Below are 13,920 nucleotides of genomic sequence, written 5' to 3'. Positions count from 1 at the left end.
ACCAACAACAATAACAACAATACCAACATCAACCACAATATTATCAATACCAATAGGCTCCATAAAACATCCCACGCCATGTTTTCCAAATTTCCCAACCAACCATAACAACATCCATAATACCAAAATCAAAGAATTATATTCGATTTAATCTCAAATTAATCCATAATTCTCTTTCAAACTCACCTCATGGCCATCAACTTCATTTCAACTCTTTATGATTTTTCTCCTATGATTCTTTCCTCTCTAAGAATTGATAAACCTTTACATCATCTTAATCATGTAAATAGTAGGAAGAACATACCTTATTGTGGAAGAACTTCGCTCTATTCACCCCTTTCCAAGATCAAGTTCATCACCACCTTGAAGAGAAACAAGAACAATTATCTTCCATAAATTTTCCTTGAGGGTTGGATGTCTTTTGGTACATATTCGAAAGGTAAAATTGGTTAATTGTTGAAAGGCTCAAAAGTCGAATCCGAATCTAGGGGGGTTGAAATAGACAAGATTCAGCTCAGATCCAAAGAAATAGAATCCGATATTCTCTCATTTCTTTGTCTTTTCTTTCATATTCGATTTCTTCATTCCGGATTTCTCCATTCCTTCCTATATGTCTTTCTAGAACCCGTCTAAGTAATGTGCGCAGTACAAAGTTCATAGATATGGAATGGTTTGAAAGATTATGGAAGGTTAGGAAGGATTATGGAAAATTATGGAGAGTTATGGAATGTTATGGAAGTTGATGGAAAGTGATGGAAAATTATAGAACTCTCAAGAAGTGTGGCGGATGAGATAATGGTAAAAATTGATGAAAATTAATGGGTTAGAGGGGTATTTATAGGTGTGTTGGGTCGGGTTACTGTAGCACTCGGGTACTGTAGCAGCGTTTTCCTGCTCCGCCCACCTAACTTGTAACGTCCATAATTCTCTACTCCGATGTCACATCAACGAGGTTTGTTGCGTTGGAAACCAGACTCGACGAAATTTATTTTAGGCTTTTGAAACACCTTAAAACTCCTAATATACTAGGAGATATACCCCTCCAAAGTTGACTAAAAATCTGCCCAAAATCCTGCCAACTTTTTCCAAATTTTCGTCAAACTTATTGTCTTCGATTTGCTTGATCCCGGAATCTTCCAAAACTCTTCATACATGATATTTATCATTAATCATACTTGATAATGGTCATGTCCTTTGGTTTCAATGTTGTCCTTCCCGGTTACGACTTAAAGGATCATAAGTTATTCTTTACTTAAACAATATTACTTAATAATGCTTCGTTCCTCACAATCAAAAGTTGTTTGACCTAGCCATAGCTCGACATACTTACATTCAAATTTAACCAGTGCTTCTCTGAGGTACGGGGTGTAACATCCTCCCCCCTTTAGAAACATTCGTCCTCGAATGTTGAGCTCTTAGGGATTTCTACAAAATTTTTGCCAGAGTTTCCCATGTATTGTACCACTACATTCCTATCACAACAACCCAAAATATGCAATGCCTTACAGGTCAACAACATCAATACTCATATTGTCCATGCACGACTAAGAAATCATTCAAAGAAGCATCACATACCTGAGGATAATGATGTGTCTGGGTGGAGCTCTTTTGTTCTCGTGTACATAATCAGAAATCAACTAGTATGCCGTTCTCGTTCTATCTCCGTTACAGTATCTTGCCTTACTATGTCACGGCTACTCGCCATCCTGCGAAGACTCTCTTTTTCTCGCTCTTTATTTCCCTATTAGTGGGCAACTCCCTTGTTTACTCCTTCGGTGCTGCCTCGAGATATCCCTTCTTATACTTGTTGATCTTTTATACGCATTATATTGTCTGCTTGTCGCATCTTTAGGATATGTCACTGCGTATCTGGGTGCAGTACAATTTCCCCAGTACGGGGGATTTGAACCACGGCTTAGAAACATCATATCTCACATCATTTTCTTTGGCTCATTAATTCCCCTTATTTTCCTATCATACTTTCTTTCTCATACCTGCCCCATAATATACTTATTTTCAATCCGTTTTTGTTTTCTCCTGATACATTCTCGAACTTTGGCCTTTTCAAACTAACACATTTCTTTCTTTGGAATTTTTGGGAAGGCCATAATTCATTTTAGGACTAAATTTGCTCTTTCCCCCATTTTTTAAGGATGTTCTTATACACCAGTAACCTTTGAATATTAATCATTTTTGATAATCACTTGGCCGACCTTAACGATCCTTCTACCCCTCGGTTCCTTATAATGCCGGAGTTCCTTTCATCACATGGTTTGACTTATTTCCCTTTCTGCTAGTTGATGCCTTGTATCAGATCAAAATACTCACACATATCAGATCCAATACGTGTTCCTCCTTTATCGTCTTTTTACTTCTATCTTTCATGACTAATAATTCCCTGGCTTAGGGGTGTTCAAACGAGATCGAAAAACCGATCTGAACCGATAAACCAAGTCAAACCGATTTAATAAACCGAAAACCGGCTCGTTTTGGTTTGGTTTGGTTTTAGATTTTTAAAAACCGATAACATTTGGTTTGGTTTGGTGTTACCCATAAAGAAAACCGAACTAAACCGAACCAAACCGATAAATATGTACATATTTAAAATATTATATATATTTATATATGTTAATTAAACTTTATCTATTTTTTAACTTCTTCATAATTTAGGACCATTCCAAGAAAAAAGTCTAGCCCATGTTCCCCAAGCCCATTTACGTTTAAAGTAAAATAAAAAACGCTTACTGAATAGTTAACATAAATAATTTTTTCCCTCGTTAGATTTTCAGTTCCCTCCTATTTCCTCCCAAACCTTGTAGACCTCTATTCTGCTCTCACAATAACAATTAAGTACAAGAAGCTTTAATCCCTGTAAGTCTGTAACTTTTTCTTCCCTTTTCTTTTTTGGTTACTTTTTGTATGTTCCCTACTCTTTGTTTGTGTAATTATTTTTGTGTCTTTGAAGTTTCACTTGAATGAATTGATTCTCTAGTCTTTCATCTTGTATGTGTTTTTTATTTTATTTCTCTGTTATTTTAGATTTTCTCCACTGATTTAGGTTTTTTCTGTTGGTTTAGTTTTTATCTAATGATTTTGGATTTCTCTATTTATTTAGATTTTCGGATACTTTTTTTCAAATGAAAACTACAACTACTCAAAAAGAGGTGGAGCCAGTGGAGGTAACCAACAAAGTATCTCCAACTACTTTGCTGGAACCTGAGCTTGACGGTGATAAAACTCTTGATATTACTCCCAATCATGCTAAAAAGCGGAAATAAACAACTCTTTGCGACCCTGATCGTAGCCTTATGAGTAGTGACAGGAGAACATCCGGCATTTGGAAACACTATTTTGAATATCTTGATAAATGGGGTAAGAAAAGGGCGAAATGTAACTACTGTACTAGTAACTTTGCTTCTGAAAGTACGAATGGGACCTCAACGCTATGGAGACATTTAAATGAGGTTTGTCCTAATTCCCCTCTTAGAATTATTGACAGAAATAAATCAAGAATCAAGGTAGTTAAAAAAGGGGAACAAGCATATAGTACATGTACTGTAGAAAAGGTTGTGATTAACATCAATAAGATTAGGAGAGCCATTGCTGAGTTTGTCATTATTGAAGAACAACCTTTTAAAGTTGTTGAAGGGGAAGGTTTTAGGAGATTAATGGCAGTTTCTTTGCCTAATTTTCAATTACCTTCTCGCTTGACTGTTGCTAGACAATGTTTGAAAATATATCAAGAGGAGAAAGAAAAGCTTATTCATAATCAACGTGTATGTGTTACTAGTGATACGTAGACATCACTTCAAAATATAACTTATATGGTTGTCACTGCCCATTAAATCGATGATGAGTGGAATCTGAAAAAGAAAATTCTCAACTTTTTCCAAACATCAGATCATAAGGGTGAGACAATTGCTAAGGGGATTGAGGCGTGCTTATTTGATTGGGAAATTGAGAACATATTCACGGTGACCTTAGATAATGCAACTGCTAATGATTCTGCAATTAAACACTTGAAGAGAAGAATTGAGGATTTGAAAGGAGACATCTTAGGAAATGAGTTCTTACATGTTAGATGTAATGCTCATATTCTAAATTTGATCGTGAAAGAATGACTCGGTGAACAAAATGAGTCTATTTCTCGGGTAAGAAATGCTATCAAATATGTTAAGTCCTCAGTTGGAAGGCTTGATTCCTTTAAGTCATTTGTCGAGAAGGTTAAGATTGACACTCATGGTCTTTTGACTTTAGATATTGAGACTAGGTGGACTCCACATATATGATGCTAGATACAACTGTAAAATTTGAAAAGTCATTTTCAAGAATGTATGATGATGATCACAAGTACCTCAAGTATTGTTTAGAAACAAATAATGTGGGAGGGCATCCATCGATAGATGATTGGAAGAATGTTGAAGTTTTCATTAAGTTCCTTGAGATTTTCTACCATGTAACTTTGAAATTCTCAGGAACTTCATATGTTACTTCGAATTCTTTCTTCCATGATATCTTTAATCTTCAAATGATAATTTGCAAAAATGTTCGTAGTGAAGATTCTATTTTGAGTGGCATGGCTAAAAAGATGGAGCTTAAATTTAACAAATACTGGGGTACTTTTGAAAGTATGAACAAGTTATTATTCATTGCTGTTATTTTGGATCCTCGATACAAGTTGAAATATGTGGAATATCTGTTTAAAAACTCTTATGGTTGTTTGGTGGGAGCCGAAAAATCAAAAAAGGTGATGGATACTTTGAGTCGCTTGTATGATTACTACATGAGTTCTTTTTGTGGGACTTATACCGATAAAATTGGTGGTCAAACAAGTTTGAATGATGAAATTGATACCATGTATAGTGACGAGATATGGCAATCACAATGGGAGAAATATTTGGCAAATGAAGACAATACTGAAAATAAATCAGAACTGGAGAAGTACTTGGTAGATGATTTGGAAAAGACCAAAGAGTTAGATATTTTGGCTTGGAAGAAAGTTTCTTCGGCTAGATATCCAATTATTTCTAGGATGGCAAGAGATGTTCTTTCTATTCCTATTTCTACTGTTGCTTCTGAATTAGCTTTTAGCACCGGTGGTCGGATTCTTTACTCTTATCAAAGTTCTTTATCACCAAAGACAGTAGAAGCTCTTATTTGAACTCAACAATGGTTAAGATCAACTTCCAAAGAATGCAAGCTTGAAGATCTTTTAAAAGAAATTCAAAAACTTGAGATAGTTTAAAAAGGTAAATTTTCACATTTAACTCTTATGAATATGTCTTTTATGTTTTGAAAAGTTTTAAGGCCTACTTTGTTAAATTTTCTTTCTTTTTTCAGAATGCACTGACACAACCTTGAGCATTGATTAGTTTGGATGTTGCAATTGAAATTCATGGTGCAACTGTTTGGCTCTTTGGTAGTTAATTTTCAGGTTTTTGCTGCTGTTTCACCAGAAGTACTTTTGGGTTATGCTATTGACTTTTTTTTTTTTTGTATTTAATCACACTTTTATGCAAGCAATTAAATGATCTTTCTCTGGTGATAGTTGGGTATATGGTTCTTTTGTGTTGATCATTCGGAGGACTTTTTAAAGACCTTGTTATTTTGTTCAACTTGATTAATGAAAAAAGTAATGTATATAATTAACCTTTTATGGGCTAGCCTTCTTAATTTTGTTGTTGTGGAGGTTGTACTACTCGTGGATAAGATTAGTGTTGGCATGTAATAAATAACAATGTTTTCTTCTGTCCTCACTATCTCTGAACGAGTTCAGGTATCTTTAAAGATTAATGGCAGTTTCTTTGAAATTCTATTGATTTGCAGTATGAAGGTAGTATATATTTGACATGAGCCTGGATGGAGCGACATAGGTAATGATAAGGATTCATATATCCGATCTCAACTTGCTTGAGATTAAGCAGTGTAATTGTTATTGTCGTGAGTATTACATATTTGGCCGTGAGTGGGTAAGTGCCAATTGATGTTTTCATATAGAGACAAAGAGAAAGCTAAACCGTCTAATAATATAAGCAGAACAGCAACTACAATATTACAAGAGGATCATATTACTTAACGTTACTGTTTTAACTCCTACAGCAGTTGCTATTAAGATATTCTTACATCTTATGTGGCAAATGCATACAGTGAAAAGCTATATGTTGTCAAATTAAAGTGAGAATTAATAGTAAGTTTCACTGTCATAATGAAGCAACAGATTATCATAATGTCAGATGTTTCACTATTAAGGAAAGAGACCGACATGTGCAAAAGTTTGTAAATATATTAGATAATGTAGAACCTACACTGTTAGTGCAAATAACAAGTGCAAGTTTGTAAATAAGTTTGTCAATTTTTTTGCATTATAAAATATATTATTACAACCCATAAAAACTGAACCAAACTAATAAAACCGATAAAACTGAAACCGATAGAATTTATACTATAATGGTTTGAATATTTGAAAAAACTGCCTTAATTGGTTTGGTTTAGTTTTAGCCAAAAACCGAGTCAAACCGGACCATGAACACCCCTACCCTGGCTAATGAATGAAGGGGGATAGCGGAACTCATTAAACCTCTTCATGGAATATCCGATTATACTTCGCTTCTTTAAAACTAGCCTCCCTTCTCTTCTTCTTCTTCTTCTTCACGACTATCTCCTTAGTACCCTTAAAATTCTTCTTGCTCTGGGTTCCCAATTCCGATTTACACTTATATTATATCGTTAAAAGTTAACATTCCATACCTTTCATTTCCACGACTCGTCCCTTCATCCGCTTAACTCATTTGTCTGTAATTCTCCTTAACTACTTATTTGCATCATAACTATGTGTTATAGTTCTTCCAATGTCGTGTCGCTTCTAGTTCTTATCATAAAAGCCTTACAAGGTACACTCTTTCCCTTTGTCTCTTGGTTAAGCCTTCTTCTTTCTTTCCGCCGCTATGGCCGGTTCATTTTTAAAAATATTCCTCTTGTATCTGTCTATCTTCTTTATGATCAAATCTCTATACTTTTTACAGAGGTTCTTATTCCATGCCACTGATATATGGCCTTTTGGTCAGCTTTATTAACTTATTATCCTCTCCCTTGTCATTGGTGATTTCCCGATTTTCTTCAATCAATCCATTGGTGCACCCTTCTTACTTACGTTCTTAGGGGTTTTAAGTTCCTTTACTCCTAAATGCTCTTCTCCACTTGCCATTTAATAACACTGGCCCTGGAGTTCATGGAATATCCTTTCAGAAGTGCACTTCCGTGCTATCTTTGAGTTTCCTTTTTGGAAGGGCTTCTCCGTTTGCGAGGTAGGGTGGTATGTTATTAAGACTATACATTCGCTTCTTTGGATGTCCCTCAAACGTCAGAAACTCTGTAGCATATTTTTCCAAATCCTGCTTATTCTTTCCCAATTTACATCCCTATTCATTGTTACTGCTCTTCAGTCCCACTTATCAAAATCTATTTGCGAACCCTCTACATTCGTCTTTCGTTTCATACTACATACTCCATTCTTTCCGTATACTTACTTTCGAAATTCATTTGAATGGTTCTTTGCCGCTGTACTTACCTTTAAGATTCCTATCTTGAAGCTTGAGTTAACCCTTTTTAGCAACATACCTCTGTTGATTACACCTCTCCTTTTCTCAGGGCATCCTAATCTTCTTATACTTGTATACTCACTTTCTCCCTTTTCCCTGATGTGATTGCATCAGGATTATCCAATTTTAATATTAGAGAGACTAATGTTGCCTTGCCCTGTAACACTTACCACTTGAACTTCAATACCTTGTTCAATTAGTACCTTTAACACATTGCAACGTCGATTATCGGGGCACACAAACTGATTGACCACACATAAACACCTTACTTACAAAATATCCCTAATACTATTTTAAACTCGTCATAGTTCTGTAGCTGTAATACGTCTTCTCTCTCTTTTCCAAATCGGTCTGTCTTATCTCTCACAATTATCTGGAGTTTCCAACCATGAGTTTCACACGCTTCTAATTTCCCTCAAGCTATTCTAGTCCCTCATCCTTCTCTTATGTCCGAATTTGAAGGACTCTTAGAGTTACACCTCTTATTTTATTTCGAGGAGATTTTGGCTTATTGGTGGTGTATACCTTCGGTACGGTAGTCCGCACCAGAGTTTTGGTCATGAGATATTCTTCTTGGTATGTGTACAGGTGTATAAGTATGTATTCTTGACATTTCGAGGAAATTAGAAGTGAAACAAATCGAATCGGAGCAAAGTGAAGCAGTTCAGGAAAACTGCTAACACCAGTCAGTGTCGACAGCCAAAGGGACGGACTGTCGACATGTCGATGAGTCATATCCTGGCACCGTCGATGAGGTTCTGCGATCAGACATCTCAGGCGGAGAATCTATGTTGACGAGCCATCGACCCTGCTCGTCGAACTGCAGATCGGGAAGCTTCCAGGCCTGATTATAACTATAAAGTCCCACGTTTTATTTCATTATTTCTCCCAAGAACATACCCTATATCTCTCCAGAACCCTCTAAAACTCTCTCTATTTCTACAACAATTTATACTAATAAATCAAGAGAAAAAGCCAAGATCTAAGAGATTCATATACTAAGAAGCCTATTAGGGTTTGTGGAGAGTGAGAATTTTTTGGCATGCAAGTGAAGGGTTCCATTCTAATGGAGTAGAGTGACTCAAGGCTTATTCCCAAGTGTTTAAGGTGAGTTTTATGTTTATTTCTTATTATTGAGGGGTTGAAAGACTTGGATTATGGAAGAACATAAAATATGGAGCTTAAATGTAGAATCAATGGTATTCTTGAATAATAGTTGACATGAATCATGACTCTTGATGTATTATGAATAGAATATTATTACAAATGACATTCAGCACATGGGATAAACATTATATGTGAGTAAATGTAGTAGTGCCTTATGACCATGATTATAGATGACTTGAAATGAAATTGGGAAATGTGGAAAATGTAAGTGAATGGAGATTATTGCTTAGGATATTGTGAATGTTATTATAGATGTTTGGGAGTTGATATATGATATGGGAAAAGTTGTATAAACAAAGTAAATGCTGCCCAATTTTCTCTAGCCTTAGTTAAGCATGTTCATGTGATCGATTAGCTAATGTTACTATGAACTCTCTTGAAGGTAGAGACGTGAGCATTGGAAGAGAACGTTCAAGTGAGAGAGTAGCCAAACGAAAATGTATGTAAGGCTAGTCCCTTCCTTCTAAGGCATGATTCTCATGAAATGAGTTCCCTTTTCTTTCCATGACTTTCTTACATTCCCGAAAATATGAGTCAACGTTATATAGAGCTCCTTCTGAGACAAAGAATAAGAGATGCGTTTTGATTCGATAATGGTAATGAGGATCCTATGTCTAGAGATTCTAAAACCTATGATATGACGTTAATTATTATTTCTAGACCCACCTGATGATACTGGTTCCTTCAAGGTGAGGTACGATGATTATGATTTTCCCATAATAAATCAGGGGTTCTCGACCTTACGTCACCCCGATATGGTTATCGATTATCTTGGGACTATAATGTATGTTTTATGAGATGTATGCGATGATACGATTCCACCGTGCCTAGATGGCCGGACATGTCACCGCGAAGGCGGGCTGCATATGATTCCACCGCGCCTAGATGGCTGGACATGTCACCGCTAATGCGGGCTGCTTATGATTACACCGTGCCTAGAGGGCCGGACATGACACCACTAGTGGGTGGCATATAATAGTACCCAGACGCGGGAAATGAGGATTATATATGTGATAGGTCAATGTATGTGGTATGTTTAAAATGCATTTACTCTTAAAGGCTAAGCAGGTTATGTTTTCACCTTATGTTTCATGATTTCTTTATTATGCTCGTTTTATTTAAGCCTTACATACTCAGTACAATGCTCGTACTGACATCATTTTCTTTGGACACCGTGTTCATGCCCACGGGTAGACAGGGAGGGGATCCTGACTTGTAGGAGCTATCAACAAATTTTGAGAGCACTCCATTATTCCGGAGGTGTTACTGATTTACTATTTTGTGTGTATATATATTTTGGCATGACGGGGTCCTGTCCCTTCCATATGTCTAGTACTCTAGTAGAGGCTCGTAGATACGTATGTGTGGATAGTATGGTCTCACGATTTCCCATTTGTATATGTATATTCTTTTGATGGCCAAAGGGCTTATGTATTGTCACGACCCAAACCCCGTGGGCCGCGACTGGTACCCTAACTGGGCACCCATACGTACCTACCTGATCGAACTCGAACCATACAGATTTTTTTTTTTCAAAATAGAAGTACAGAAGTAGGCCGATACAAATACGGCGTGCGCGTAACATACATATATATATATACATATACCTGAACACACAGACATTTACAGATAAGCCGATAGGGCTAACATACAGACGGAACCCGTAACCCACACATCTATCTACAGGCCTCTACAGACATACAGAATCATATGACGGGACAGGGCCCCGCCGTACCCAGAATATACAGACATACGGAGTACACAAAGACAGAAGATATATATACCAAAGATATATGCTCCGAGTCAAAGGAGCTCTTCAAGTAGCAGAGTCGGAAACCTACGCGGGCGGCGCATCACCTGGTGCGTCTGTACCTGCGGGCATGTAGCGCAGCCCCCGAAGAACGGGGGTCAGTACGGAAAATGTACCGAGTATGTAAAGCAGAAACGTAACAGATATAAACATAGTCCGAACTAGAGTCGCAGAAATATAACGGGCAAAATCATAAGTCAAACTGACGGACAGAGTTATGATCCAGACAGACATACAGGATCGTGTTACACACAAATGGACAGAATTATAGTTCGGACAGACAGACGAAATCATAATACGGACAGACGAGCAGAATCTGAATCCATACGGACATACAGAAGCAGAAGCCATACGGACAAACAGAAATAGTCGTAACATAGACGGACAGACAGACAGTAGTATGACGGACAAAATTATGCATGCAGAGTAGCACAGAGTCATACAAAATCATACAAAGGCGTGTGCTTTATAAATACAGATGGCACACGCATATATTCATTCAGATCCCGGCCCTGTCTGGGGGCGCGGTAACAGAACCCGGCCCTCTTAGTACGGGACGCGGTGGACAGACAGAATCATATCAGATCATATGCCATCCTGGCCGCCATCCCCATACAGAGATCATACAGACATACAGATCCCGGCCCGTACGCCGAGGGACGCGGTGAACAATGTAGAGAAATATGCACGATAACAGAACCTGGCCCGGGTCGCAGTGAAGGAATGCATTGAGACAGACACGAATCGATAAATGAGAAACCACCTACCTACAGACTCAACATATAGACTCGATCAAACTGAAGGGTGCCAAACGGCGAGCCAAAATCAGAATATCCAGATAGTATGCATAGCACGCGCTCATATCCTAGTTAGGAAGGCACGACAGATTATCAGAATGGGATGCTCGGATGTTCAGAAATAATATTGTATAAATTACACAAAAATATCCATAATATTCACAAAATAATAGTTCAGAAGTTTTTGGAGAAGATCGGACCAAAACAGAAGTATTTTAAAAATCGTACCGGAAGTATCGGGCCTTGTGAGCCCACCTCGGACCAACCCGAGGCTACATACGTAAATTACTGATGATTGACCTTATGAGGTCACCCATACTCATTCGGAAGTGTTCCGACTCCGTTTGGGGAAGTTTTGTACAAAATCTCACTTTAAGGGCTATTTGTAAGAAAATAGGTTCAATTGAATTGAAGGAATTGGAGCGGTTTTCCGTCTCGAATTCCGGGGAACGGAGTCGGACCTAGGGCTCGCGGCCGAGCCTACCACATCCAGAACATGCCTAGGAGCGTATAGAAGTGCTTCACATACCTCGATGGCGCCTTATGCTCGCTCGGCGTCAATCCAAATTTCGTCCAAAATCTGGAAATGGTCAAGTTTACCATTTGGTTAGTTTCATTCTTTCAATACTCTATCTTTACACATAATTGCCTACCGAAATTTCGGCAGCATTTCCTCTGTATATACGACATCCCCGAGACTTAGCTCGGCTCAATTCCTCAACACAACAGCCCAGAGAAAACATCCAAACAACAGCAAACATCAATAAACACTAATTCATACACTATGGCATTATTAGCCATCTTTCGACACAACGAGTTATTTTTTGTTTTAAACTTGCATTTCCAACCAAAACTTATTATTTCCCTATCCATTATCCATCAAAATCATTACGACACACACATCGGAGGAATCCATACCATGTACACATAATATTCACAAGATATTCATAAAATTCACAAACATTCAACTTTCATTTCTAATACAATTCCTACCACACTACAACTAGATTTCAACATAGTTTCAAGTCACCATAGACATGCAATCTATATATATGCATACGGCCAAACAAATGCAAACACACCTACTTGCAAACTTCCATATTTTTACAAGTTCTTCTCATTTATACATACTACAACATAAATCAAACTCCATAACATAAGAAAATGAATTGTTTCTCACCTTTTCCTCAAGTTCTTCACTTGCCACCAAACTTGTCCTCTTGCCAAAATAATTGTACCAAGTTGTAGAGGACTTTGCACTTAGTAGTATTCCCACAAGAATAAGATTTTTGAACCCAAGATTAGGCTCCAACAATTTTTCTTTCTTTTCTTTCTTTCTTTCTTTCTCACCCGAAATGCCCTCTCTTCTTTTTTCCTCTTGCTTGTTCTTTCTCTTTCTTGAAGTTTCTAAGGATATACATTAGTATATAATGTCACATGATGAAATAATGGACTTGGGCCATTTGTAGCACTCTATGGCCGGTTGGGCCTTCCATTATTGGGCCTTGTTTTATTATTTTTGAGTCCAAATTGGTGGCTACATATTGTAATCCATGGGAAAAGTTTCCAAAATTCCAATTTTGCCCTTGGCCACCTTTCGTAATTCCACCCCATTGAATTCATAACCTAAACATGCATACAAAGTAAGGTCCAATTGTGGCCTTATTCATCACAAGTCAATTCACCTTGAATTTTTCGAATAAACAAAAATGTCGGATGTAACATCCTCCCCCCCTTTAGAAACATTCGTCCTCGAATGTTAAATTGACCTTATGGGGTGTCATACTACTTCGGGAGGGTCCTCTTTGTGGTTGTCCTTCACCGACTTTCCGACATGGCTTCTTTACCATCATTATGGGGTGAAAATTTTTCATCATTGATTCAGATGCCTTCATAATATATCTTCTTGCACCCCACACAATCGCCGAACCATAAGCTATATTCTTGTAACTGACAAACGCTTTCCAGACGTCATAGTCCGTATCATTTCTTGTTACCCTCCGGAGATTTCTACCACATCAATATAATCCCACTTCATACCAGACACTTCTTACCAACAGGTTCAGGACTGGAACCGGACGCGTAGAAGCATATCGGACGGATTTGAAATCAGAATCAGACTTACAGAAATGTATCATACAGAGTCGTACTTAGAATCAGACATGCGAAGATGTATCAGACAGATGCGTGATCAAAATTAGGCGTACAGAGGCACACCAGACGGATTTATATCCAGAGTCAGACATACAGAGGTGTGTCAGACAGAGTCGTAATCGGAGTTAATTGTACAGAGATATGTCAGACAGGAACGTATTCAGAATCAATCATACAAATCGTCTTGGGTGTCGCTTATTGACTTTTTCAAAGATTCTTCTTATTTGCCCTTTTTATCTCTCTTCTTCCCTACTATCCATACACTCTTTCCTTTTACAACCATCGCTATACCAGACTAACTTATGATGTAATTGGGCGTTTTCTATCCCCTGATAACATTCGGGTCGTTGCTGACTATTATCCAGATTCGCTAAATTTTCCGAGGGGTATCGCA

The 13,920-nt window shown here is 37.6% G+C and overlaps 1 protein-coding gene across 1 annotated transcript; it reads left to right on the top strand.

Moving 5' to 3' along the window:
* The first annotated feature begins 3,308 nt into the window (after positions 1-3,308).
* LOC132639468 (zinc finger BED domain-containing protein RICESLEEPER 1-like) lies at positions 3,309-5,161 on the top strand. Its single transcript, XM_060355911.1, has 3 exons — positions 3,309-3,726; positions 3,901-4,076; positions 4,271-5,161. Exons 1-3 carry the CDS (start codon positions 3,309-3,311, stop codon positions 5,159-5,161), a joined length of 1,485 nt encoding a protein of 494 aa, XP_060211894.1.
* The last annotated feature ends 8,759 nt before the right edge of the window (positions 5,162-13,920 follow it).

Source organism: Lycium barbarum, chromosome 5 (genome assembly GCF_019175385.1).
Source record: "Lycium barbarum isolate Lr01 chromosome 5, ASM1917538v2, whole genome shotgun sequence".
NCBI lineage: Eukaryota > Viridiplantae > Streptophyta > Magnoliopsida > Solanales > Solanaceae > Lycium > Lycium barbarum.
This window is presented reverse-complemented; position numbering and strand designations above follow the sequence as displayed.